Source organism: Neopelma chrysocephalum, unplaced genomic scaffold, assembly GCF_003984885.1.
Source record: "Neopelma chrysocephalum unplaced genomic scaffold, ASM398488v2 Primary Assembly neopelma1_44, whole genome shotgun sequence".
NCBI lineage: Eukaryota > Metazoa > Chordata > Aves > Passeriformes > Pipridae > Neopelma > Neopelma chrysocephalum.
Genome location: NW_020897703.1, coordinates 20857750 through 20885487, shown reverse-complemented (window position 1 = coordinate 20885487; position 27738 = coordinate 20857750). Strand labels below are relative to the sequence as shown.

General features: G+C 39.4%; 1 protein-coding gene across 1 annotated transcript in view; it reads left to right on the top strand.

Moving 5' to 3' along the window:
- The window catches only part of GYPC (glycophorin C (Gerbich blood group)), a 30669-nt gene extending 4336 nt beyond the window's left edge, over positions 1-26333 (top strand). Inside the window, exons 2-3 of the mRNA XM_027678925.1 lie at positions 23342-23392; positions 25611-26333. Coding sequence (XP_027534726.1) covers positions 23342-23392; positions 25611-25807 — 248 coding nt within the window. The 3' untranslated portion in view covers positions 25808-26333. The remainder of the gene's footprint in view (positions 1-23341; positions 23393-25610) is intronic.
- Positions 26334-27738: the final 1405 nt, after the last annotated feature.

The window sequence follows — 27738 nt, the reverse complement described above, 5'->3', positions numbered from 1 at the left end:
TATGTAAATTGAATGTCTCTGCTTGTATGTTTATTTCCTACCATTGTGCATATGAATAGGAAAATTTGGCTTTATACCCCAGGGCTCTCCTGATACCCTCATTGCCTGACATGTTGATGTGAAAGTCTGGGAATTGAAAGGCTCAGAATGTACCTGAAATTTCAGTAATTAACCGCAGAAATGTTGGCAAACCGCTGAGATGGAGAGAATAGAGGAAATGTCAACCCAAATAAGAGTCTGCTGTTTTAAAATACACAATTCTCAGCATTTCTGGTCATCAATAAAAAAAAAAAAAGAAAGAAAGAAAAAATATTTACACAGTAGATGTTAAAGATTCAGGTTATGGCATGTTATGTGCTTAAGCATATATTACATTAATATTAATACACATTAATATTACAGAATTCTGCAGTGTCTGCATCTCATTGCTGATACTGCTGCACCTTTCTTTCTAGGCTCTTGTGGAATATACCCTGTATCCATCACTGTTCAAATGACTAAGTCCAATCAGCAAAGTCTTTTGTAAAACAGGCTTTCAGGACTGCATTCTCTAATGAAAGTCTGTTTGTGTGTCTGCTCTATGGAGTGCCTGTCTCTATTGTTGGGGAGGGATTAGTATTCCTATAGCATAGAGAAATTCAAGCCAACAGAGGGATCTGATTGTACTAGGTACTCTACAGGCACCTCTTCTTCAAAAGGCTGGTAGACTACATCATCAGTCAGTCATGGCTAGGCTTCATGAATGAAGATTTGGGAAAGGCTCTATCCACATTTGTTACAAGGTAGACTACATAAAGAGGAGACATTACAGGTAGCAGAGAAATGACTGCTTTCCATGCACACTGTTGGTGAGGCAGCTTTAGCTATGGGAAGGAATTTATAGCAGCCAGGAGGTAGAAGTTGGTTTGATTCCAGTAGATCTACTGGGGTGACAGATCTTTACTTCCCGCTCCCTAATTTCATAATGTATGCTTAGGAAAAAAACATAGCTCAGAAGTCATTTAGTAACTGGCCTACTTGTTTCCCACAGAAAGACCAGAAAACTTTTAAAAACAGCATTTAGCATAAGCAGGATCTTTTTTTTTACCATTTTTTACTTCACATACAAGTGATAGAAAGTGCATGAAAAATTGGGGGACACCCAGGTGCCATGATGACAAGAATATATGAACACCTTAGGTGGGCAAGTATTCAGATAGCAGACAGATTGTGTTTTATTTAGTTCTGAAAGACTTAAATTCCTAAGTCAAACAAATTTGAAAGTGTTACCCAGGTAATGAGTTGATGAAAAATTCACCAGCTTCTAAGCATTCTGAAAAACTACTTGGTGAATGAAGTAAAGTGGCACTTGGAGAAATCAGGTTTGGTTTGTGAACAATTTATGAATGTGGATAGAGAAAAGGACTGTCTTCTCTGGATAATTTATTCATAAGCAATAACTCAACTGCATCAAGCAACAATAGTGCAGCATTATAACAGCAGACATGCAGCTCATAATTTGTAGCTGAAATAAGGTCTGTACTCCTCTGTTTCTCCAAGAGTCAGCATGATCTAATTCACACCAGATTCCTATGTCTGCTATGTTAGCATGGAAATCAAATGCACTGTCTGTGCTATGCTGCTCCCTTACTGCAGATGTACCTTGCACGTGTAGTTTCACCAATGAGACATCTGGCTAAGTGATTTTCCTCTTAATTAATCATCTCATATGCAAAGTAGGCCAGTTTCTCATATCTGCTTCTCTTCTGACATATGTTTCACCACAGGGTTCTTCCTGATGAAACAGAAAACTTCACTTAAAATCTCAATGGGTTAAACTTGTTCTGCTGCATTGGAGTTTTAAAGTGAATTTTTTTTCCCTTTCTTCTGCCTCTCTTTTTCATCTTAAGAGAAAAAAACAAATTCAGTTATTTCATGAAGGTCTACCTCTTTCTTCTTCAGATAAGCCCTGAAATGGAGTTAAGCTTTTTATCAGTAAGTTGCAGGGGGGCTTTTGAACACACCCTGAGACAGTTCCATGTTATCATGAGTGATAAATGCCTATTTTACTGGGAACTACGTTTAAAATATCTAGTTTTATGAGGCAGTCCACACAACAAAGAGTATGTGTGACAAGGTCACAGCAATGCAGAATCAGACATCAAGACCTTACATATTTGTAGATATTTAGAATTGCAGAGACTGTTTTACTAACACCAAACCAAGAAAAAGGGTTTGACTTCTATATATATGCACATATATAATCACACAGAGTGTATGTATATATAATATACTGTATATTTGTATGCATACCTATACAAAGACATACATTTGTATATACACCACCCTTTCCACTACTTATGTGGCTTTTAACTAGTCAGACTTCTGGGTGTGGAGCCTTTTATTTCCCTGACCATATCCACCAATATTCACAAGCTCATGTTTCCCTTTTCAGATGATAGATATCTTCAAAAGCAGCAGAAAAAATTAATATAATTTTGAAGGCTTAGCAAAGGAATACATTCGTTAACAAGAAAGGAAGCAAGAGGATGATTAGAGCTATAGGAAAAAAGTTGGAAAACCTTATAAAATACCTTTTTTATATGATATAGTAAAACATTAGACTTATACAGATTATTCCTTGCAGATGTCAGGTTCAGGTGTCTCTGCTGACCATATGAATATACAGACAAAGCCTGGCAGCTCATGGTGATATAGACAGTGAATCACTCTGTGTTTTGAATCTAAGCACCTACAGGATTTCCCTGAATCCATTGAATAGACTATTACAGGACCCATGTTCACATATAAACAAATTTCCAGAGAAATGCAATGAAATTTACTTAAGCAACAAGGAGGAAGTAGCTGTTCCATATGATCAGGCTATTTAAAAGGGAAGGACCCCTTTTACAGATTAGTAAAGACCAAGTCTGAATTGTTCTTCAGGCAGTGAATGGTTCAAGTTTAAACCTTAAGTAGGCAGGAGATTTGGTCAGGTTTGTGTTCCTCTTGTAGCTCATCTGTGCTGGGAGAATTTGTGAGCTGCATCTTCAGGATAGTTTTCTAGAAACACTGGCCATATTAGTATATTCATACTGAAATAAAACTTATTCTTTAAAGAACAACTACCCTCCTTTGGAAACAGAATACTTATTCAAGAATCATTTCAATCATATTACATAATTCTTTGTCCACCTTAAACAGTTATGAGAAAATTAACTTATACTGGAATAGCTTTCACAGAATTGTTACTCCAGTTTAACTTTTTTTTTTGGTAGACAAACTTCTTCTTTGTACACAAGAAAAATAAGCTTGTTTTCTTTGAAAAAAACATTCTTAATAAGAAAAAAGCAAGATGCTTCTAGTCTGCTAACTGGATGCTTCAAAAATGCCAGTCACTTAAAAAGGGATGAAAAAGCAGCTCTCTATGGCTGACTTTAGGTAAGCTAAATAATCCTTATGTAAAACAAATAGCCAACAAATCACTTAACCACAGGTGATTAAAGAGTTACATGTATGAATGAGTAGAGGGAAAAAAATATTTCTAGTGGATTGTGAAGAGTTACCATGAAAATGCAGTAATTGAAGCATTCAGGAAATGTGTACATTTTCAAAAAAATTGATGTTTAAAGTGAGACAGTGGATTTTTATATTTTATTTCTATCTCCTGGGATGTATTGTTGAATTCTGCTTTCAAGATTTTCTTAACATGTGTCAGGGTTAGAAATTTGGCAATTTATTATGAAATTACTTTTTCAGTCGTTTGTTATTTCCTGAAGCTTTTATAACCAGCACTCATGATCTAGCTGAGGTTGTTCTTCTATCAATGAACACAATCCCCTCCCTATCCAATAAAGAAAGCATAAAATTAAATCCTTGATGTATCTGTGACTTCTCTCACACCTTCTCTTTCATTTTGTCTAGTTCAGATATCCTCTGCACTTCCTAATCCTTCCTGTCTGTCCCTTTCTTAGCTCATGGGTAAATGCTCATATGTGAACATAGGACACGCAGCTCCCAGTTGTCAAATGTCATGTCCTCCCTTCTTTCAAGGACCCTCCATAATCCTGTCAGTGGGAAGGAAGAAAAGAACAGGCAAGGAAGACATAAATTTTTCCCTGTCACCCTCTCGGCTGAGGCTTTGTTTCCTTTGGGAGTTGTCCCCTCTTCCACTCCCTTTCCCTCTTATCTTCTCTAGTAATTTCTCTTTGCTCTCTCATCTTCACAGTTTGCTAAGAAACAACACTTCCCCACTCCAGATCTTTCCTGTCATCACATAGGAATTTTTATTTACAACCTGGGACATGCTTCTTACATTCTGGATCACACAATTGGGAGAGTTGATTACTGTCTGTCTCTCTTGAATTTCCATAATTGTGCCAGTAGACTTTAATTTTTGGACTCTGTTGCCTAGAAATCCAGTTTTTCCCTCACTGAATTCACAGGGACTATTTTTGAGTTTAGAGAAGCTTATACTACCAGTTACTAAAGGCAATTAAGCCTTTGGTGGAAACAGGGCCATATACACAGGATTAGGCTGCATTTCTACAGAAAACTCTACGTGAGGTGCTGAGCACACCGGGAAAAATGAACTGCCACTGAGCACCAAGTTCCTGCTTCCCCTTTGCTTTGGGAAAAGGGGAAATCATGTTTTTTTTCACTCTTTTTCAAAACTACTCAGCTTTTCCTATTACTCACCCTCTATCCCTGCTCCAGTCATGAAGAAGAGTGCAGGGAATAGCTTCTGCTAACATCAACACAGCTAAGAACACCACCAGCTCAGGGAGGAGAAGGCCAGGTTGGATGGGGATTTGAGCAACATGGTCTAGTAGAAGATGTCACTGACCATGAGGGTATGGTTGGAAACAGATAATCTTTAAGGTCCCTTCCAACCCAACCCATTCTATTCAAAGAGTGCTTTGTAGGTCCTTCTCATGAAGGTTCTGTCCACCTAATAGGAAGAAACAAATTCTTCGGAAACCTTGCTGATTGCCTTTGGCGCTTTACCATCTCCCACTGAAAGTTGTCTTCTCTTCCATACCTAGAGCTCAAGAAATGGCTAGTGACTGGACCCTTGATCATCCTCAAAAAACTGAAAAATCACCTTATATCTCCCCTTTTGTAGATCTGTATGGATCTGGTTCCTCAAGGCACCTCTGCTATGCTGCTTACTTGCCCACGCACCTCACCATATCTCCCCAGCTAATGCTCTCTCTTTCTCAAGTTAATCATCCCACACCCTGATCCAAGAACCCAGACCTCATATCAAGTTGCTGTCCCAGAGGACAACTGAGATTTCTTCAAGTCCAAACCATTACCATAAAGGCATGGTGATGCATGGTGACTTGGCGTGGCGAGAGATGGAAAGGATGCTGTTGTATAGTCCCAGAAAGAAGTTGTTTTCCTCATAGCCTTGAGCCTTAGCTGTCTTTCCTCTGTTTCCAGCTCTCCAGCTAATGTCTCCTTGATTAATAGCAAGCTCTTACTGGCTTTCCTCTTGCATCCTTCCCATTCCCTCTCGACAAAATAGTCTTCTTCATTGCAAAAATGTATCCTTTTTGCTTTGTTTAGTCTGTAAATTTCTCAGAACAGAATTCATCTCTCCTTCCATCTCTTTTTTAAACAAAAATCACCAAACCATTATTTGACACTTCAGTGCTCATTATTAGGGGCACTGACCTTATCTATCTTCCAAAGTTACCTTATCAAGTTGCTGACTCTGGACACAGATTTAGGCCTCCTGAAGCATAAAGATAAAATGTAAAAAACAATCTTAAGTATCACATCAACTGGAAATGCATATCAAGGTGGAAGGACTTTAGGGTTTTCTCCTTGAAGATATTTTCCCCCTAAATATATTTACTTGTATTCTCTGAGATAGTCTCTAGACTGTGGAGATCAAAGCAAGCTGGAAATCCAGCAGAGTTTTTTAAGTGCATTAAAGGTAATGTGTTTCAAAGCCACATGCCTGAGCATTTAAGCACCATGGAAGAAATGAAGTAGTAGGTGGTAATACATGTAAGCATGATTGTTCTAATCTTCATACTTTTCAATTTGTCAAAACCTAACTGTGCTACAAAGAACCAAAATAAAGGATGCTGTGTGCACACGCAGGCACACAGGAGAGCATAAAACCCGAGAACACCAGCCAGCTTTGGGTTTTCCTTTTTAGACACATTTCTGATCTTGTAAGTCATTTACAGCAATAAGGATGTGGATTTACCAGACTTATGTGGAACCTGGCAAATCTAAGCATGGAGTGAGTGCTTCTTGGGAGATTTGAATACAGAAATGTAATTCTCTGCTGCACTTTTTTTGCCGAGGTACAGAGTATAAAATGCCATCCACTACAGAATAGTGGCACTTTGTAAATGACTACATATTGTGAATATATATATAGCCAGACTTTAATGCTCCTCACTTAGCAACTGAGAAATTATGGAAATATTTTCAGGTGTTTTCACAGAATAAAAATGAGACAAAATGAGACTATTTTTCTTTTTATTACTCCTAAGCAAATGGGAACATATTAACAAGAGATATCCACCAGATCTAACCCCTTTTCTACCATAAGTTTTGGTGCATGTTTTCTGATCAGCTCTAGCTGTAAACAGAAAGCTTCATCACCTGAGATCACCTGAGGTCCTGGCATGTAAACAAATAGTCAACCATTTCTGTCTCCTCCTGTTTCTGCAGAGCTTCTCAAGAAATGCCTTACTTACTGCAAGTTATCCTTGTATTGCCAAAATCAGTGCTGTTGAGATACTTGTACCCTGGAACTGTTCATATTGATTTTACTGGACTTTGTATCAGATTTCAGATCTTAATTTTTTAATATTACTCTGCTTGGTTTAGCTCACAGCAGCCTCATCTACTATCACCACAGCTTTTAATGAAGGCAAAGTAATATATCACTGATAACTAGAGCTCCTGTAGATAATACTATTGAAAACAGGGGATAGTGGGGAGAAAATAGAGAAAAACTATGCTCCCTATATGCTCCTAAAGAAGAATATTTCTTGCTGACTCAAGATTCTTGCACATTAAGAAGAGATGTCTCTGGCTCCTGAGCTCATTCTCCCCGTGGATTAATGATCCATAAGGGACTCCTTGTACCAAGGAGAAGTAAATCACCCCTCCTGCTTTGACAGGCAGGAACACAACTAGAGAGATAAATGCTTTTGCATTTCTCTGAACTTTGCTGTTGCTCCTTGGTAAAAGATTTCCCCTTCTGGAACCCATTAAAATCTGTGAATCTCAGACAAAGACCCTTCTTCCTCCTCCCACGTTCTGTGTGAGATGCTTAATCTCTGCTTCCTGGAGGCATAACCATTTGTGAGCTGGAAACAGCATGAGCTGAGCCCTTCTGCTCTTGCAGTACCTCCTCTGATTTCCTTTGCTTGCGATGAATGAAACCTTTCATTTCAACAGCATCTGACTTGTGTCAGAAGGTTTATGACTGCAGCAACAATGGGGTGGCAGAGAGAGATGTAACTGTTTAAAATGTGTCATTGCTAAATAAGTAAAGATCAGCTTTGAGCACGGGGAGAAAGCAAGAGGAGGTACGACCGCATGACACTATTTTTAAGAAAAAAATGCTGCCTAGGCTTCTCCCCTCTACTTCTCTCCATTACTTGCATTTCCTTTAAGGGAAAGGTCATGCCTTCTTTCCTGGGCTGCTACAAGCCTTCCCCAGACAGGAAGCATATCCTGTGTCCTGTTTTCTCTAGAGGCTAGTAGTAGAGCAGATGGGAGCACAACTTCCACATTGCTGCTTCCACGGTGCTGTTTTTAAGTGACCTGAGTACTGAATCGCTGAGTAAATCTCCCTCCCTCTCAAACATGGTGCAGCCCCAGGGCCCTACAGGGCCTGGCAGCTTCTGGAAATGGCCAGAGAGAGTAATATAAGCTACTCCCTTTGGAGGTCTGGATGCCTATTTTTGTCAGATGCGAAATGGCAGCAGTCATTGGTGGGGAGAGGGAAGCACATGTTCTGTAATTAAAAACTGTGTCTATGATTTATTCCAGAGAAGAGGGGTGTATTTTCCCCCTTGAATGAGAAAAAGAGGCTTGGAAACTTAACATGTAGTACATGTCATTTTCCACCTAAGTGATTTCCTTCACAGTTCTCACCTGAGAAGAATCTCTCAAGCCCTAAGGGATCAACCCTTCCCCATCATGCCCTGCTGCCTGCAGCACAGAGCAAGGTCTGGGACTTGTGGGTGGCTGAGGGAAGTCTGCCAGGGAAAAACTTATAAATGCTGGTGTTCAGCTTTGCAATTGATTTTATTTTCCACTGTTTGGCACTTCAAAGTAACAGCTTGCTGTCTGTGGACATGAGCATCCATATCCCTAAGAGGATAATTTCCTCCTGCTCCCCTGCCCCTCCTCCGGGCCCCCACTAAACATATCCTGGATGAGGGGAGATGTAGCAAGAAATTCAAACTCAGTCCCTTGACAGGCGCAAAGCCATGGCATGCCAGCTGTGTTAAAGGGCCATATGTCTCTCCAGACTCCCAGGGCCACACATATCTGTCATTTCCATTCCCCATCCTTGCTGAAATATTTCCAATCCATCTTCTAAGTAATGGGATTTGGTGCCGATTTTTCTCATCCTTTGTTTCACTACCATTGCACAATGAAGTTATGTTGTGGCATAACCACAGCTGCCTGTGTGTCTTCCCTGACCCTCACCAGCTGTCTGTTAAGTTACACCATTATTAAGGAGAAGAGACTTTCCAAGGGGTGCTGCCACCTCTTCCCATCTGCTACAAAATCCATGACAAGTGATCGCCAACATGGGTTTGATCCTGATGCCTGGATTTTCTTGACTAACCAGGACTTCAAATCTTCCTCAGCTCTGCCCATGAAAGTGCTGTACAAAGCATGGAGCCATTGGTCCATCTTACCCATTAGAGCCAGTAGCAGATGCTTACTGGAGAGTTAAGCATAGGGCAACCATCAACAGATATGAGGAATGGGAAATTCTTGAGCCAGAATTGGTAATTCAGTGTTTAAATGATTGCCTTGGGGTATAAAAGCTTTTGCATTTACCAGAGTTTCTCATATGAAATACTTTAACTTCCTGCTCAAATCCAGACTCGGCGCTTGGCAGGACTGAGTCTTGCCTTCCCCTCTTCTTGAATGAGCTCTTTTAAATTGTAGTTGAAGGAATTCAACCTTCAGAGCTCAGCATTACCGAGCGCACAGCTGGCAGCAGGGAGTAGGGCACTCCGCTGCCCAGTTTCCCCAGGTAATCCCAGTGCCTCCAGGAGTGTGTGACCGTGACTTTATCATTTTGTCCCTTCCAACATCCAGCTGTGCAGCCGCTGCCCACTCCAGCAATGGTAAATGCTGTTGCCTGAAGCCAGCTATGCAACTCAGCACAGCATAAGGGTGCCGGCAAGCCTAACCCCTGTCTGGGAATGCAGGCAGGATAGGGAATGTCACTGCCACTCCTTCTTCCCTCCACAGGTAGAAGAGCTCATACCTCTCAGGCAAAAATGTCCAGTGGAAGGCTTTAAGGAGATAAAGCCAGATGGCTGTGTATGTCCCTTCTTCATAAAGCATATGCATCTCCTAGGGAGCATTTCTTGCTGACTGTCTCCTAAAGGGGCTCTCAAGAGCACAGAAGCTAGAAAGACAAGTCTTAGAGCTTCTGCCTGTCTGTTTAACACTCATGGGGGTGGCAGTGGCACAGGGAAAAACTACCATGTCTTATAGAAATAGCCTAGTAGAGTTAGAAACACAGACATTCAGGTCTTCTGGAAGAAGGAATTAAATTTGACAGAGAAACCCTGTAAAACTGTTGGCTCTTTTATTCACTTCTTTAAGTTTTCTATTCCATTTACACAGATGGAACGAAAAAATGCAAAAGAGAAGTGGGCTTTACTCCTCTGTCTTGTAACAGATGCATGTTTGTGTCCAACCCTTGCTGTGGCATGAAGTACAGCATAGTTCCCTCTGAAATAAAATGCAGCTCACACATATCTCAGGGTGGAACTTGGCTCTTAAACAAAATTTGATGGGAGTCTGCTCTGGCTGAACTCTACTTATGACTTCATATTTTCCAGGACTGTGCTAGTGCTGTTGGCTTGCTCATTTTTTATTTTTTTTTCTATTCTCCTTATACTAATAGGTGTTTCAGTGGGATAACTTGACCTTAAGACACTGTTCCAAAGCAGACCTCTCTGGTCTTGGATATGTTATGCAAGTGCTTTGGGAAATTTGCAGGCTCTCTCATGAGTGCTTGAGAAGGCAGATTTTTGCAACCTGTTAGGCAGTATCAACTGGTAAATTAAACTGCAAAGTTGGAAAGCAGAGAAAGAGGCTATCCATGATGTTCCTGGTCCTTGTTTCTGTTATGTTTCTCATATTCATTGAATAGAATCTTTAAAACTTTCTCCACTGGCCTTACTGAGCAGTTCAGAGGTGTGAGAACCCACTTCAAAGGGAGCAGAAGCAGTTTAGCGGTGAGAGCTTTTGCAAACCCCACCTTGTATGTGTGCCACTTGGTGTTCCACGTCATGTATTGGGACAGTGCCCTGCTTTGAGACAGAAGAGCCAGCAGTGACTGCTGCTGCTGGGCCACAAAGCCTGATCACTCCTGATTCACCTGTGGAAGAGCAGCATGCCCATAGGAAGGCAGGTACAGGGTAAAAGTTCTGCTCTAGGGTCCCTATTTTGACAGCTGAGAGAGGGGCCTTACTTCTTAATGCATTCCAATATATTCTTACACAGGGAATACCAAGCCCAACTTTTTCCATGACCTTCTAGGGCTACTGAAGTTCAAAGGAGTCACTGGGCTGTGAATATCTGGAGTTTTCTGTTCCGCTGAGAGTACCATTGAAAAGAAATCTTCAGATTTAACCAGCTGTTTTTCTCCTTATGCTTTTCTTCTGGGAGGTTTGCTTTTTCTGTGTGTAGATTTACAATGTATATCACTCACCCAATAGAGCATTCCTGCTTTTTGCCCTCTCTGTCTGCACCTACCAAACCCCTCTCTATTAACAGATAACTGACAGTCAGACTACATGGTGATTTGGATCAATTTGCTTATTGTAAACAACCTCCTACAGTACATAGTAAATATAAGTAAATAAGTAAATTGTAAATGGAGGAAGGGGCTTTCCTTTTGGTTTTCTGCTGGAGCAGCTTGGAAGGAACATGTTTAGGAACAAGAATGCCCTTTGCTGCAGGAATGTAGCAGCCAGCTCAAATCACAATTCACTCACAGCTTTCCTTCATGTGTATTTCATATATTTAGGAAAGGAGCAGCCCAAAGGCTTTACAGTAAGTGATAAATAAGTTGGTCAGAGAAGTACCATAGCAAGCATTTGTTGCTATTGAAAACTACTAGACCATATTTCTTTGCTTAATGACACACATTAATCCTCCATTGAAATTTCCAGGGCTGTCCAAGCTGAATCTGGCTTTAAAGGTTTAAAATACAGTCCAAAATATAAAAAATGTATCGTTCTGACCAAAGAAAGGAGCTGAAAAAAGTTTCAGTAATGTTCCTTTGTTTTTTTCTTTGCTTTTTAAACCACTAAGGATGTCATCTACAGCTTTGAAATGGTTTCAAAAACTTGACATTTTTTTAATTGGTGACCAAAATATGAATAATATCCAAGTACCCACTGCTACTTCTGTTTTCAGTCCATTTTCCTAATGAAATGAGTCTTATGTGTTCCTGCTGTCTATCTGTCTGCTTAATCATCTGTTCATCCATCTGTCACTGCTCATCAAGAACTTCTGGATCCACCGAGCAGTTTCAACCAGATTTGAAAGGGAAGCAGAAGCATCAGAAATCACAATCATTCTCCAGGTTGTATGAAAATCAACACTGTCTACAGAGAGCCGTTCAAGTGACCAGGAACACAAAAAGGTCTCCTTATTAGGAGGTAAAATGAAATTAAGTTCTTTTCTAGTTAGGAATGTGGTAGCATCAAGTTTTGCCATGGTAAGTTTGCTTCCTAAACATGACTGCAATTTAACAGTCAAAACACAGAGAATAAGACACCATTTAAGCACCTATAGAAGACATCCAGCCCTTCTGACCATGGCATTTTGAAAGCTCTACAAAAAAAAGCTCTCAGTACCTTATAGCAAGGCTAAGCCTTCAGCACAAGCTTTGGAAAGCAATGGCTAAGAACTGCTAACAGTAATGGTTGGGATTTATTTTCCATAATTATAGACTCTAGAAAGCTGGGCTTCTAATTGAAGCTATTCTAGATTTGCTTATTTGTTAATGGGAAGGAAATTCCCACACCATACTCCAGGATTCACCACACCTCTGTTGAGTTTGAATAGATCTTCTTGCAAAAAGGCGTGTCAGAACAAAACAGAACAGAATAGAATGTTCCAGTTGGAAGAGATCCACAACAATCATCCAGGCCAACTGCCTACTGGTGTCCTCTCTGCAGCACCTGTGGAGACAGTTGAGATCATACAGACTCCTTTCTAGCATTCAAACATCTCGTTAGGCTGGTTATTAGCTTTCCACCTACATGGTACTTACCATTCATGTTTCACTGGGAGAGAGGAACATTAGTAAAAAATTGTTAATTGTTAATTGTTAATTGTTAGTCTCACAACGTAAGTCCTGCGATATTCAGTATATGGTTTCAATGAAGGTCCTTTCCTGCTTAGCTGTTAATGTGTTCAACATGCTATTTGTCAAACAATGCCAGACAACTGTCCAAAAATAATACACAAACAAGCCTTTTTGTATTTTTTTCACTCTTTTTAACAATTATTGCACAATCTGTCCAGAATGGCTCAGATGAATGATAGACGGTAAAGAAGTTTTGCTAAAATTGCTCAATTCAATTCAGACAGCTTGGACTGATACGTAAATGCTTTTCAAATAATAAAATGGGCTTTGTCTTTAAAGCAGATATGCAAAAGAAATCTGCATATTCATTGAAGAATCCTTGGAAAATAAGAAATGTTGTTGCCTTGAGCTACTATTTGCCTTGCAAGTTTCTAAGGTGTTTCAGTATGTTTTATTTTCTTTTTTTAATATACTCAATATTCAAAGCATTTGGAAGATTGTTTCCACTACAGATATCTCCATTAATAATATTAACCTCGACAGTGCTCCAGGAAAGATCTCTGTTTCCCTGAAGAGCATCTGCTAAACATCCTGACATTTCCACTTGCAACACATAGTAGACAGTGCCTTAGGCAAGCACTGGTGTATGAGCTGGATGTAGCTGAATACAATTCTTATCAAATAAGTCAGTGGATGGAGCACAGAGAATTCTCATTTCCAAGAATTATCACTTGTTGGACTGCTTTGCTACAAAATATTGGGGGTGGGAATGAGATATAGAGGAAGAAAATTGACCGTGTTTGTAAAATGATTTTACTTTTCTAAGCATAGGAGCTTGGTGCTTCATTCTTTGAACTGTTACAGTAATATCTTTGTGCATGACTGCAGGCTTTCACCAGATTTCAGGTGATTCTAGATGCCATCACCTGTAGCTTGATCATATCACCTCTAATTTAGCACAGGGTCAAGTTTTTTCATCTCAAAATGAGAAAAAGACATTTATCAGCCTCAATAGAATAACCGCCATGTTTCTATCCTAGCATGTCAGTGTTCATTACAGAATCACAGAATATGCCGAGTTGGAAAGGACCCACAAGGATCATCATGTCCAACTCCTGGCTCTGTACAGGACCATCCCCAAGGGTCACACCATGTGCCCAAGAATACCATCCAAATGCTTCTTGGACTCTGTGAGGCCTGGTGCTGTAACCACTTCCCTGGGGAGCCTGTTCCAGCACCCAACCACCCTCTGGGTGAAGAACCTTTTTCTAATATACAACGTAAACCTCCCCTGACACAACTTCTGGTCATTCCCTCAGTTCCTGTCACTGATCACCAGAGAGAAGAGATCAGTGCCTGCCCCACCTCTTACCCCCCAAAAGGAAGTTGTAACTGCAATGAGGGCTCCCCTCAGTCTCCTCCAGGCTGAACAGACCAAGTGCCCTCAGCTGCTCCTCACACGGCTTCCCCTCAACGCCCTTCACCATCTTCGATGCCATCCTTTGGACACTCTCCAATAGCTTTATATCTTTCTTATATTGTGGTGCCCAAAACTGCACACAACATTCAAGGTGAGGTTGCACCAGTGCAGAGCAGAGCGGGACAATCCCCTCCCTTGACTGGCTGGCATTGCTTTGCCTGATGCCCCCAGGACACGGTTGGCCCTCCTGGCTGCCAGGGCACTGCTGACTCATATTCAACTTGCTGTTCTCCAGGACCCCCAGGTCCCTTTCTGTGGCACTGCTTTCCAGCATCTCATTCCCCAGTCTGTCTGTACATCCTGGGTTGCCCCCTCCCAGGTGCAGAATCCAAGATTTTCCTTTGTTAAACTTCATACGATTGGTGATTGTCAAGCCCTCTAATTTGTTGAGATCTCTCTGCAGGGCCTCCCTGACTTCCAGGGAGTTGAAAGTTCCTCCCAGTTTTGTGTCATTTGCAAACTTGCTCAGTATCCTTTCCAGTCCTGTGTCTAAATCATTTATGAAGATATTGAAGAGAACTGGGCCTATGATGGAGCCCTGTGGAACCCCACTAGTGACAGGTCACCAGCACGATGTCACCCCAATCACTATTACCCTCTGTGCTTGACCTGTGAGCCAATTGCTCGCTCACTGCATGATGTGTTTATCCAGCTACGTGTGCTGGACATTTTGTCCAGAAGGATACTGTGAGAGACAGTATAGAAAGCTTAGAACAAGCTTTCTGCCAGTAACAGAACCAGTGAAACACTCTTGGTTTTAGATTTATGCCTGTGCCCTCTAAATCCCATCCTCTGCATACACTGACCTCCTACCTCAGCAGCTCCTTCCTGGGAGGGGAAGCACCTTGCTGCAACTCCTCTAGACCTACATGCATGATGGCTGGAAAGCATGTGTTTACTGGAGAACTGACTGCTACTACTAAACAGAGCTTTAGAATGCTGAGCCCTCACTGCCTTTCCTTCACTGCTGGATTACTCTGGTCTACCTTTTCTCTCCAGTCTACAGTTGTCATGAAAATTGAAGCAAAATTCTTATCTTTGCCTGCTTTTCCTTTAAAAACAGTTGGAGTTGAATAATGGAGTCAAAACCTGTGAAGGTTACAAGGACAGCCTGGCTGATAGCAGGAACAGAAAAAAAGAATGCAAAAATGTTGTCAAATGTATTTGATGGAAATACTTCAAATACTAACAAATGCTTCAGACTGTCTTAGTTAAGGGAACTAACTTTAACTAATGTTTGTGTTAGTGCCAAATCCAGAAATGCTTAGTGCCATGTCCATAAAAAGGGTATGTTTCTTTTGTAAACTAAACCCTAATCTTGAGAAGTTATTAAGGTCATAAAATGAAGTATAACATTGAGAAACAGAGATCACCTTATCCTCTTATGACACAGTCAAAAGGTCTGAGAGTCAGGTCTGAGGCTGGTAGACCTGTTAGTTACAAATTAAAAGCTTGTCTTGGTAAATAGTTACAAGCAGCTTAGCAGTTAAGTTGTCTAACTGCATCATATAACCATTTACGCAAGGGGTTGGGAAGGAATTATCATGTCCTCCAAGACCTCTTGGTCTCTGACTTTTCGCTGAAAGTTTCTGGCTCAAATTTTTATGCTTATGTTTCTAACACGCAAAGTTTAGGTCAACGGGGTGTGCTGCTTTCATGCACTGTCTCTCAAGAATTACAAGTATCAGTTACAGGTTGTCAGATGGGCTTTCGCTGTGTCCATAGTCAGGTACTTTGATTGCCTATGATCACCTGCAACATTTGCAATGGTTAATTGATTAATCCAGGGACTCCTTTCTGTTTAGCTTTGATCTCAGTGAATGAGCAAAAGCCTGTTTTGTTCCCTTTTTGATTCAATAAAAAATGACTAGAGCTTGAAATTGTTGACTTTGGAGGAAAGTCAGACAGAAATTATTTGGCAGATTCACTGGATATTTATGTTTCTTTCAAATCCTTCCCAATTATAAAGCCCTCAAGAGCAGTACTCTGTTCTGAAGAAGAGAGAAGAGGTGGGAGGACGAGAGACACATGCAGGAAAATGTCCTGATCGTGGCCTGTACCTTATGGATTGATTCATACCCCCTTTGTCACCTCTTCAATGAAGCAATTCCAGGTCAATTTATCTTCTCCAGTAAGATGTTGTACATGATCTGGCTTTGATGGCTGTAGCAGAAAGATGTAAATGATGGCTTGGTTGCATTAACATATTTCCATGGAAGAGTAAGGAACTTTCTGCAGTGATATAACTATACACAACTTCCAAATTCCCATATGCAGCATTTTTTGAAATAGGTTAGACTTTCTTCCAGGTCCTCATACTTCATGCACCTTTGTTCTTCAGACATCGAGCAGCTTTCCGATGGGATCACAGCAAAAACCAGCCACCATACACAAGCAGCAAGTGCACTGCTCTGTGGTCCTTGGTGGCTTCCCCCATCTCATCTCTAAAGACAAGATTTCTACATCATCCTTTCGTGAGCTTCATTGCTCCAGTGTCAGGGAGGCAGGTTCTTCCTCTTATTGCTCTCTGCTCTGAGCCTCTTCTGCCAACCCTGAAACCTTCTGACCCTTCCTGATGCTATAAGCAGAGACAGAACCATCTAAAGTTTTCTGCCGATTTTTTACTGCATATTTACATCAGTGTGAATACACAGGACACAATAAATATCTGTTACCAGCTACTCTGAGCAAAGAGTTAAAGCCTCTAGTAACTGTAAACTAATTAAAAAAAAAAAAAGAATATGTAGTTCAAACTGTTCAAACTGAAAGGGGAAAGGGGAATTTGAGGGGACTGTCAGTTCTTCTCAGTGATAAACAGAAAAGTTTAGTTTTAAAAAAATCTGTAGTTTTTTTAGGTTATATAACCCTTTAAAACACAATTTTCTTCCCTTTTAAAATTTGATAGGATTTTTTAATTTCAAAATATAGAATATCTCTTCACTTTTAAAAGATCTTTATTATTTTTAACCTAAAATAATTTCCCAAGTTTCATTAACATTTTCTCCTTGTCCCTCTTATCATTAAGACATATCATATGATTACTTTTTGTCAAGATGACTTTTAGTGTATCCCTCCATCTCTGATTTTCCCTAAGACCCAAGGGCAATTCAGCTTCATAAAAGAAGGAGAAACTGTGTGAGCAAAGCTATTACTTCCTCAAGCATTGTAAAATATATTTTGTCTTATTTACTTTATAACATTCTAGAATGGTGAAAAAATATTTTGCTGACATTGTATACCAGAATCAAATGAGAACTGCTAAAATTATGTGGCAATCCTAATCTAATTAAACTAATTTCATAAATGCCTTTTATCCTCGTTATATCACAAAGTGTCAAAAGTCAAACAGACCTTTGTTTTATTTGAATGAAACTGTACTTTGTTTCCTCAGAATTAATGGCAAAGTACTTGCTAGCTAGGATAGCAAGAGCCCAGCACATTTTAATTTCATAGATATTTTTAATCTGCATGATTTACCTCACATTTGCAACACAGTCCATTTACTTCCCCAAAAGATCATGTAGTTGTTGTTATTATATGTCACCATTATTGTCCTTATAATAATTTAGTATACAAATGGAAGCCAAATTGTTCTGTCTCTTTTCCAGATTGACAGATGAGAAACTGTTCCTTAATTTTGAAAGAACAGCCTTGATGTGTTTCATTGTCTAATGGGAGGTGGTGATGGCTTTTTCAGCAGAACATGTCAAATTGATGGGTTCAGGCTGATGACCCTTTGGGATAAGAAATGCCAGCTCTGGCAGGGCACTGCAGACTTACTGGCAAATATTAAAATAGGTAATGACTTTTTTTTTTTTTAATTCAGAAAGGCCTCAGTGAGATGCATCTGATATTGTAACACAGGCCAGAGAGCAGCTTGAGCAATTAACATATTTCTAACATGAAGTTTTCAGAAGTTGGTTTGACTCATTTTTACATATGCAGTTGCAGTGAACCAGTTACAACTCTAGCTTGTAAATTAAATCAGTGTGCTAAGGTTAATAGATTAATGATTTTCTCATGAATGCAGTGTGTTGGCAAGGCACAAACATAAACCAAAGGGCAAGGAGGACATACCACAGTTGCATAAACAATGGAGGTGTTCAGACTTCATTAGTTCTTTCATACTAACTAAATGTGTGGTAAGAAAAGTCTTGCATCAGTGAAGACAACAGGGACACATTAAGACCTGCTTTTACAGTTAAGAGGAACGATGGCTGCAGAAGGGCATAAAAAGAGCAAAAAGAGTCCCTGGGAAAGGAACAGTTATAATAAATACATTTTTATATACAGAATATAAATAAAATAAAAATTGCAATAATTATAGTAAAGGTTTTTAACAAGTTCAAAAGCCTCCTGGTAGACTCTGTATAGTCCTCAATACCCTCAAAAGTTTATAATGTTTTAGTGAACCCACTGCATTACTAGGAATGGCCTAGGAAGGAAATGACTGCCTTAAGGAACTCAACCCATCATTCACATAGATTGAATGAATTTCAAGCACTTCTTATGCAATGAACAGGCACACCAAGAGAGAAAATGGCTTGCCCAAGAAAGCACTTAAAGACTTACTTGAGAGCAATTTAGCAGCCAAGGCTTTGTCTGAGATTGTAACCAAGCAGTCAGCAGTGGAGCGTCATGATAAGAGATGGTTGAGGTTGCTAAGACTCAAAAGCACAAGCTTGTGGGTAGGAGAATCCTGAAAGGCAGGAGCAGGGGCAGTGCTGCCTGACTGCTGTTGAGTGGCTTTGAAAACTGTGCTGTAAAAGCTGCTTATCACACATAGATATCTGTATACTCAGCTTGACAAACTCACTCCAAAACCCCAGTATCACCCACTGCTGCATGGAAATCATGACATAAGCTTCAATCTCAGGCTTTTCTTTCTCTACTCAACACTACCATCTTTAGTTTGGAACTTCATCTTAGGAAATTAGAGAGGCCTTGATAAGTTTGGGGTAAGGTCTATGTTATCCCATTAAATTGCCCATGTGGATTACACAGCAGAGATTTGACGACATCCTGCAGGATGATTCCCATGCATTCCTGTCAAATATGCCAATGGGATCCTTTGGCAGTATAGTTTTCCTTTCATGCATTTTCCATGTGTAAATCCATAACAAGCAAACGTAGGTACTTAAATTTCTAACTAAAGTGCTAACTGCAAAACCGCTAAGGGTGCAAATACTGCATTTTTTTCCTGGAAACTCTTTTAGCAGGCAAAAACAATGCCCGAAAATCAGAAAGCTTGAAGCTCTCTACAAGTTTATCCTATGTATCACTGACAGCAGCCACCAAAGCACTTAAAAGTTTACTGCAAGCAACAGGATCTAAACTCTGAGCTTTCTATGCTGAATGGGACAAAGCATTTGGGGAATGAACATGCCCCTTCCCATGAAGGCCCATCACCATGTAAGTTGAATGGTCGGTCAGTTTGAATGCCTCAACATGGTTCGGCCTCTGAAGTAGCTCACTGACAAGTCTTACAGCTTTATCAGGATTCTCATAATACTTCATATTTTCCTTAAAGACCTGTTTCCTTGTGTCACAAAATCATGCCAAGACCTCAGTTTTCATCTCCAAAGCATATTTTGTCTTTGGTATTGCAAAGAAAGGCTTGAAAGTACTACTTAAATGAAGCTCAGATATAAAAGTAAGGCTAAATAAAAAAAAAATTAAATTATTTTAAGAACCAGTGTCAGAATTTTGAACAGGAAGTGATTTATGGCTTTTAGTGGTTCAAATTTGCAATTTATAGAAGAAAATAAACTAGTACAACTGCCAGAGATGTGCATAGTAAAACTGGGAGAGCACTGAACCTCCAACAAACACTTTCACTGCTGAACCTACCTCCTTCAAACAAGTTCTCTTCTGCCAAAGTGAAACAGGATAGGTTTAAATTAGGGGAAAAAGCTACCAAAATTCATAAAATCAAGTTTGGTTGGAAAATTGCACCTAGAGGAGGCGGTTTAACAAATTTACCAACAAATTTAACACGAAAAACTCACCACTGGCTACCTTAAAATACAAGGTAGTTGTACTGTTTTTTCACCTTTGCAGCAAAAAGCCAGAGATCTTCAATATTTAAGTCAGGAATATTCCTGGGACTTTCAGAGACTCCTGCCTTCTCAGTAGGATGTGATTGATAAGAATGAGACAGGTAGCAATTGTTGTTCTATTGCAAAAATTCCTTATCTGTAAGTTTATGGGCAGAACTGAAATTTGATGAATTTCAGGTCATGACACAAAGGTATTTCTTTCCCTTCATTCTTACTTTTAGAAACAGACTTTCTAACAACAGACAATTTGATTTGTATATTCTTTTCTTGATTTCGTCAACTCATTCTAATGGCCAGAAATTTTACGAAAAACAAGTTTTTCCACATTTTTTTTTATTTCTGTGTGTCATGATAACCAGTGGCAGTAAATAACAACACTGCCTAAACACTTTCAGGGCCAGATTGTAGCTGAACAAGGGCCAGTATAACAGTGAGAGGAAGCTTTGCAAGGACAATTTAGCAGCAGATAACACAAAAGATGTCCTTGAAACAAAGGAAAATAATCAAAACAGGTGCAAGAGCAGCAATTGAAACACAGACCTCTGAGCACTCTGTGTGGGAAGAAGAGCAGAACAAAGAAGGTATAGGGCCAAAGCCATTGCTGAGCTAGAAATTCCATCAGTATGTTTGATATCTTTTCTCCCTCAGAAAGGGAAGATTCAGTCCTATAATAATGCAGTATGTTTCTCACATAGACTGAGTTTAGAAAGACCATGCTGAGGTTCCTGGCCAGCCCTGGATTCCCTCTGGACAACAACTGCTGTCTCACTCCTGGTCAAGGAAGAGATTCCCGTTTCATCACACATGCCTTGCATGTTCCTCAGTCATATTTCATGAAGGGTGATACTGCCTGAATCTTGAACGTCACTGACACTTTTCACTCTTGCTTATCGATATTGTGATACTGCCATGAATCACATAGCTATTTTTGGACAAAGTGAAATTTCAGAGACTGTGAGACAGGGATTAACAGTGTCTCTGTCTTCTCCATCATCATTGCTCCTAAACTGATCTGGGGAGCAGACCTTGGAACGTCTGGCCACTGGTGGTAGCTGCAGTGTTCTGGCACTCTGGACGATGAAGGAAAATGTTGTCCGAGAGGACAGCAAGCCTTTTTTGTGGTCAAAAGTGAACACACATAGGAGTAGTCAGATCCTCGCGCTTGCAGTAAAATGAGAACTGTGTCGAGTGAAGCCACATCACAGTGTTTGCTGGTTACTGAATGGCACAGCACTGTGAGGTTAACAGACCAGTACCAGGTACAATAGTTTAAGACGAGTCCAGGACTCTTTTGCAAACTTAAAAAACACAGTATGGAAATGAAAAATTTTTTGCAAAGTGATGATACTGTAATCCATTATCAAAAAGCACTGTGGTAGAAAGTACTAGAGATAAGGCACCTGCTTGTTATCTGAGTCTGAGAGGCACCTGGGAATGCCAGGTAAGAGCAGAGAGTTACTCATAAACCTTTTTATAAATAAAGGGATACTAATTTGATCTGGAATTAATGTTTGGAAGCAAGTTGTGTAGCTAGGGAAGCACTTGAGAATTCACACCTTCAAGTATTTGATTGCTGTAGAGGAGCCTGTGTTTTTGGCATGCAGCATATATTTGGAGTGTAAAGAAATACTGAGCAGTATGACCTTGAGGCAATTAATCTCTTCTGAGGCACATGGATTTTGAATGAACATAGACATAATTAGAGTTTTTAAATTACACAAGGCATACTTGCTCTTTCTATCAATGTATAGATGGAAGAAAGTGTGCGAAGGATCTCTAGGGGAGAGAAAAGCTCTCCTACTTTCTAGAAAAAGCATCTCCCATGTTTGGGAAGAGGTGGATCCTTTGAATCTCAGCTCTCCTCAATTTGTTGCAAACTGATATTACGGTCTGGTCATGAGTAAGGAGAAAATTGTTAATACTGTCTTAACCTGAATCATACATACAGATTTAGCAAAAGGAGAGCCAGATATCAGCCATAGTGCCACTGTTGAGTTTATAGAAGGATTTGGAATTAGTTTTTTACCTTTTCCAGAGAACTTCTCTATCTACTGCATTTACCAAAGGCAAATATAAAGGAGTTCTCACATAAAAGTATTTCTCTGGTTTGAAAACCAGTATCATTTAGAATTATACAACTGGTACAAAACTAAACAAAGAAATTAGTGTCCTGTCATAAACTTAGAGTGGAAAAACTCCAGGAGCTCATCATACTCTCAGATATCCACATAATTCAGGACCATGTGGGCTGATACTAGTGGCATGAAATAAGGAGCTAAAAATAATTCCGAATCAATTCGGAATAATTCAATAATTCTGAATTCCCTGATCATTTAAGTTGGTGAAGAAATGCTTGTCTGCATATTTTTACTTTTACTTAAGGTCTGTATCAAACAATAAGGAGAGAAATATCCTCACTAGTTTTTGGAATATTTTTTCATCTCCCCTTTAAATAGCTTCAGCTTTTTAGATGTTTTGGGTATTCTTAGTAAGTGCTATAATTAAGACTAATTCAAATTCTAACTGTTCTTTCAGAAGCTTACATTTCAGAAAAATTTCTTACTTTTCAAAAAGACATGGTCAGGTACTTCTCTTTTGCATTTCAATTATAAAGTTTTTGGGTTTTTTTATAAATTATAATCCAGCAAAGATCATAATTGGATTTATCAGCAGTGAGTTCAGACTTACTCTAAGTGGGGACTGTTTTATACCACACACGTAACAGGCTTGCCTTGATTCCAAATATAAGCTTAAAAGAAAACAAATGGTAAGTTTAAAAACAGGATATTGCAGATAAATAAATACTAATTGAAATCAATACAGCCAGATTAATTTGAATCAAATCAAGATCCAGACCATACTCTGAAGAGCCATAAATGAGAAAATAAATAGACATCAACATTTTTTCCCCCAAAACTACCTTTCTGAGAGTAATCACAGTGCCTACATGCTCTTAATTTAATCATTCACTGGAGGATGTTACAGGTAAGTGCTCATAATAAACAGTAGGTGTTTCCCTGAGGGCCATGATAGTTTGCATAATGTGCTAGCTATTTATTTTCCAGTGTAATGGTGACAGAAAACTGTTACAGTACAGCTAATTCGAATGTGAAATTTCATAAATTTCTTTTGCTAACTGGAGATCTTGTTTGAGTTCTGAGTTTCACAGGGTAAAACAATACAGCACCATCACTACAGTCACTGCTGCTACATATGATTCAATTCCTTTTTTTCAATTAACTTGTGTATGTTCTATTCTATTTATAGATGGAGACATTGAGATCCCCACAGCTGGAGCAGATGTGGCTGTTATTGGAGGTAAGTAGCAGACCATATTAAGCAGCACCATAAGAATTAAAACAGCAAGTTGGTTGCATTTTGCAAAACCTCTGCTTGCTGACAAGACAACAGGAGTGGCCCAATTAGAGTTAATTAGGCCAGTGGGAAATCTGCTCCCAGAGGGGCTATTGGCAAGATAACGAGATGAGATAATGAACATAAACCATATACTGAGCAGTACCACTCCCATCCATTCTCCTTTTTAGGACAAAATACCTACCAGTCCAATAGCAAAGTCAATGTCTGATACCCTTCATTATTCACTGGGTCAAGCTTGTCCTTTAATACAGAACTGATGTAGCACCTTTGATTTGAGCAATGTTAGCTCATATCGGCTGACCCTTTATTGTTACAGAATTCACCACTGTATATTTCCTGGTGTTCCATTAAAGCTCTCTCATGCATTTAAACTAAATACAGTTGTCAGAATAAATGAGCAAGACTATGGTCATGGAGAGAACCTGTCTTTTTATTTTTATTGTGTTTGTTCATTTCCATGCTAACACACTAATTTCAGTTATTCACAAGGGGCTATACCAATCATTAGTGCAAATTGGTGAGGTTCTGCTATATTTCCCTCAGGTCCCATCTCCGGTAACTTTAATTTCAGCTTTCTATGAACAAGTAGCAGGTAAATTGATTTGTACTTAGTCCCTTAGGCTTATTAATATTGTGCTACATCTAAAGCCTATTAGAGCCTCTTGTGTCAAGGGATACCAGTGAGGTCCTAAGAACTGATGAAGCCCACACTGCAACCGTGATATTATTGCAAACTCAAGTTTCTTTGTATAAACAATTTTATTTCTGCTAGCAGTAACTTCAGTTTTTGGAACAGGCACCATGAAATCTGAGGGATAACATCAAGGTATATATTTTAAGGCAGAGTTAAAATCTTTATTTACCCTGCTAACATTCTGTCTATTCCCATGCTTTTATGCTAATAGGGTATGCCCACTCAGTTTACAGATGCTGACAAATATAAAGCCCCTGCCACATATCTGGAATATAGGATACAGAAAGAGATACTGTCTACCTACTCTTCATTGTCTCTGCAGAGTAGTAGGCTCTTCCAGTCAGCATTTCATCTGACAAAATGAAGGTACTCCATTCTAGAAGAGGAATGACCACACACACACACACTCCCACACCCTCCACTGACAGCAGAGGAAACCTTAGGAATGTCCTGTTCTGGTTGTTTTTATTGTGCATTTCTTTGATGTTTGATTTACTCCTGGAGTCATGAATATAGAATCAGCTCAGTATCATGTACAGAATCATAGCTGAAGTGTTAAAAAGCACTGGATGCATGCAAAAAGTGTTTAAAAATGGTAAAAGTCACACAAGTTGAATAAACTTCAAAATACTTCATTTATTTTCAGAATTTTTAAGCAAAGAATTTGATCTAGGAGGAAGGGAATAGAGTTTGTAGGCTTTTTTACAATGGACTTGTCAGGGATGCCTCTCTTTTATGGAGTTCTACCTTTCGCAGTAGCAAAGGAGCTTGATTTACTTTTCTTCACTAGGAGTACTTCCATTCACCATTTAGTTCCATGCACATTTGGGTTACCTCTAGAAACTTTTGTCCAGTAAACACATTGCTGTAATTAGCCTTAGTCTAGGAGACAGGAAAGATGTATCCAGAATCCCTTCCTTCTCCCAGGTGTCACTTGTACATTTGTTACAATCAGACTTTCATAATTAGAGCACAGAATGAAATGGCAGCTTGCAAATACAGAGCAGTACCAGCCACACAACTCCTCCTATTTGTTGAATGCCTCTTCAGAATACTCAGTGCCCTGAACATCTCCTGAAATTGTGGACACATGAGAAGCCAGGGTCGAGTTGTCTGCAACACCCCACCTCCCCAGGGTATATGTTACCAGAAGGATGAAAGAAATCTATTGGTTTTCCTTTATGTTCTAGTATTTCTCCTCATTTTGTAATGAACTTTAAGCTCCCATGTGTTCGACCAAAGTGATTTGAAAGACAGTAAGTGAGAATTTGTCCTGTATTCCTGCAGTATCTATATCGCGCTTTTTTTTTTTTTTGTAATGTCAGACTGTTCTGTCTCTGGCCACTGCAACATGCAAACACTTATGATACATGAACCAGTCCAATCCAAGTTGTGATGTCTGGCTGTGCGATACTTCTCATATTTTATTACCGGTGACATGTTTAACGGATCTCTTTCCTCTAGGTGTGATTGCTGCAGTGGTATTTGTCCTCATTTGCCTGCTGGTGGTGATGGTTCGGTACATGTACAGGCATAAGGGCACCTACCACACCAATGAGGCAAAAGGAACTGAGTTTGCCGAAAGCGCAGATGCCGCTTTGAAAAATGATCCTGCTCTCCAGGAAGCAGTGGATGAGAGCAAAAAGGAATATTTCATCTGAGAGGCAAGGATTTCCATGGAGGCTTCCCCAAGGGAATCAATGAGAAATGTTACATCAACAGAAGTGCTAAGAGATGGATAATAGGAGGATACAGGCAAGCATCCTAATTGAAAAATATCTCTTTGCTTGTTTTGTCACTGGGTTGTTTCTTTTCCTATACCAGTGAAGAACTCTAAATGCCAGATACTTGCCTGTTGATCTTATTAGCAACACAGCTGGTCACAGTTGAAATCAATATCAGATAAGAAAAAACAAAATCTCAGTATGAGTGATACACCAAAACCAGATAAAGATAGCAAATGTCAAGCCTTGACATTTGGTGAAAGTAGCAGATGCCAAAGGAAAACATCCTCTTAGAGTTAATGATGTATCCTATGCTGATATGATACAGAACCACCCGAAGTTGAATTTCAAATGATAACAAAACAAACATTAAATTAGATAAAGCTGATGTATCTGGAAAAAAAATAAATCTGTAGCCCAGATAACTCCCCCCAACCCCTTAAATGTGCATTTTTATTTGCACGGGGGAGTTTGTTTTGTTTGTTTGGGGATTTACACTGGGATTTTTTTTATTTTTTTTTAATTTTATATATATAAAAATCAAAGACACTTCAAAGAAATAAAACTGTTGGAAAACATGGAAAAGGTAAGAATGAAGGATTTATTTCTGGCTTTCTCTGCATGGCAGCTTGAGAACTGCAAAGTGTTGGAATTTACAAGGTAGTATATAATAAGCCAGTAGACTTACAAATATGATTCCAATTAGTTGGTAGGTTCTCTGCATACATGCATAGATATTAAAAGGTAAAGCCTCCTGGTTTGAGCAGGCCTTTTGAAAAAATGGAGCTCAGCTACATTTTTTCATGTAAGATATTTTTGCCTGACTATTTATTTATTTATTTTGAATTTGAAAATTCTCTTGAATGCGAACCAACAGGATTTTGGATTTTTGCAGGGAGAGGAATTCAGTCCTAGTGCAGATACCAATAAGTGTTTAGGAAATGCAACCATATGACTGCCACTATATAGAAGCTTTTTCATCTGCATCCCACTGATTTCTCTCTCTGTATGGCTTCTGTATATCCTTTGCATTGTGCTAGACAAGAGAATTACACTGAGCATTGATGCTTTATTATAAATAAATAAATATACCAGTCATGGTGGTCACATGAAAAGACCTTATTCCTCACCTAAGAATCGATGGTGATGAGTTTTTTTATCCCAGTAAGTTGGCTTCTTAATTGAAGCCCATAATTAACTCCATAAATAGGAAAATTGTTCTCTGCACCTGCTCATCCACACCTGTGACTGTGCCCTGCACTACTGAAAATAGAGGAGAAGAAATAGAAGATAACAAATAAGATGCTGATGAGCTCTGCTCAACCTGATATATTTTTTCCTGTGTTTGGATCCATATATGTGTGTACACATATATAAAGTCATCTACATCTGTGCTTTCAAGACGTTGTTGCAGATCACTTGTGCTCATTTCTTGGCACCAAAGCTTGGAAAGCTCCTGGACTCCAGTGTTCATTATTGACATTGGTCATAAAAATGCTGTAAGATAGATCTGAACAACAAAAGACTCTGAGGACCCAAGTGAAGAAAAATGAGACATTTTTGTCTTTCAATCACAATCTCAATCTTTGCTCAGTATCTGGAGAGGATGGACTCTGAATTATTCTCAGAATTAATCTTAGCTGTAAAACTGAATTTTCAAAACTGAAGATCCCTGACCCTCCAGTTTAATAAAAATGTAAATATTTCCTCTGAAAAGAGGATAACTGGGATGTCTTGAGCTCTGCTGCATCTCCCACACAAGGTGTGGGAACACCAAAGAACTTTCCTCCAGCACTAGCAGGACCTATAGAGGACTACCAGCCTTTTGTCCCCTTTCATATACTCAGAACTATGCAACGACACTATAG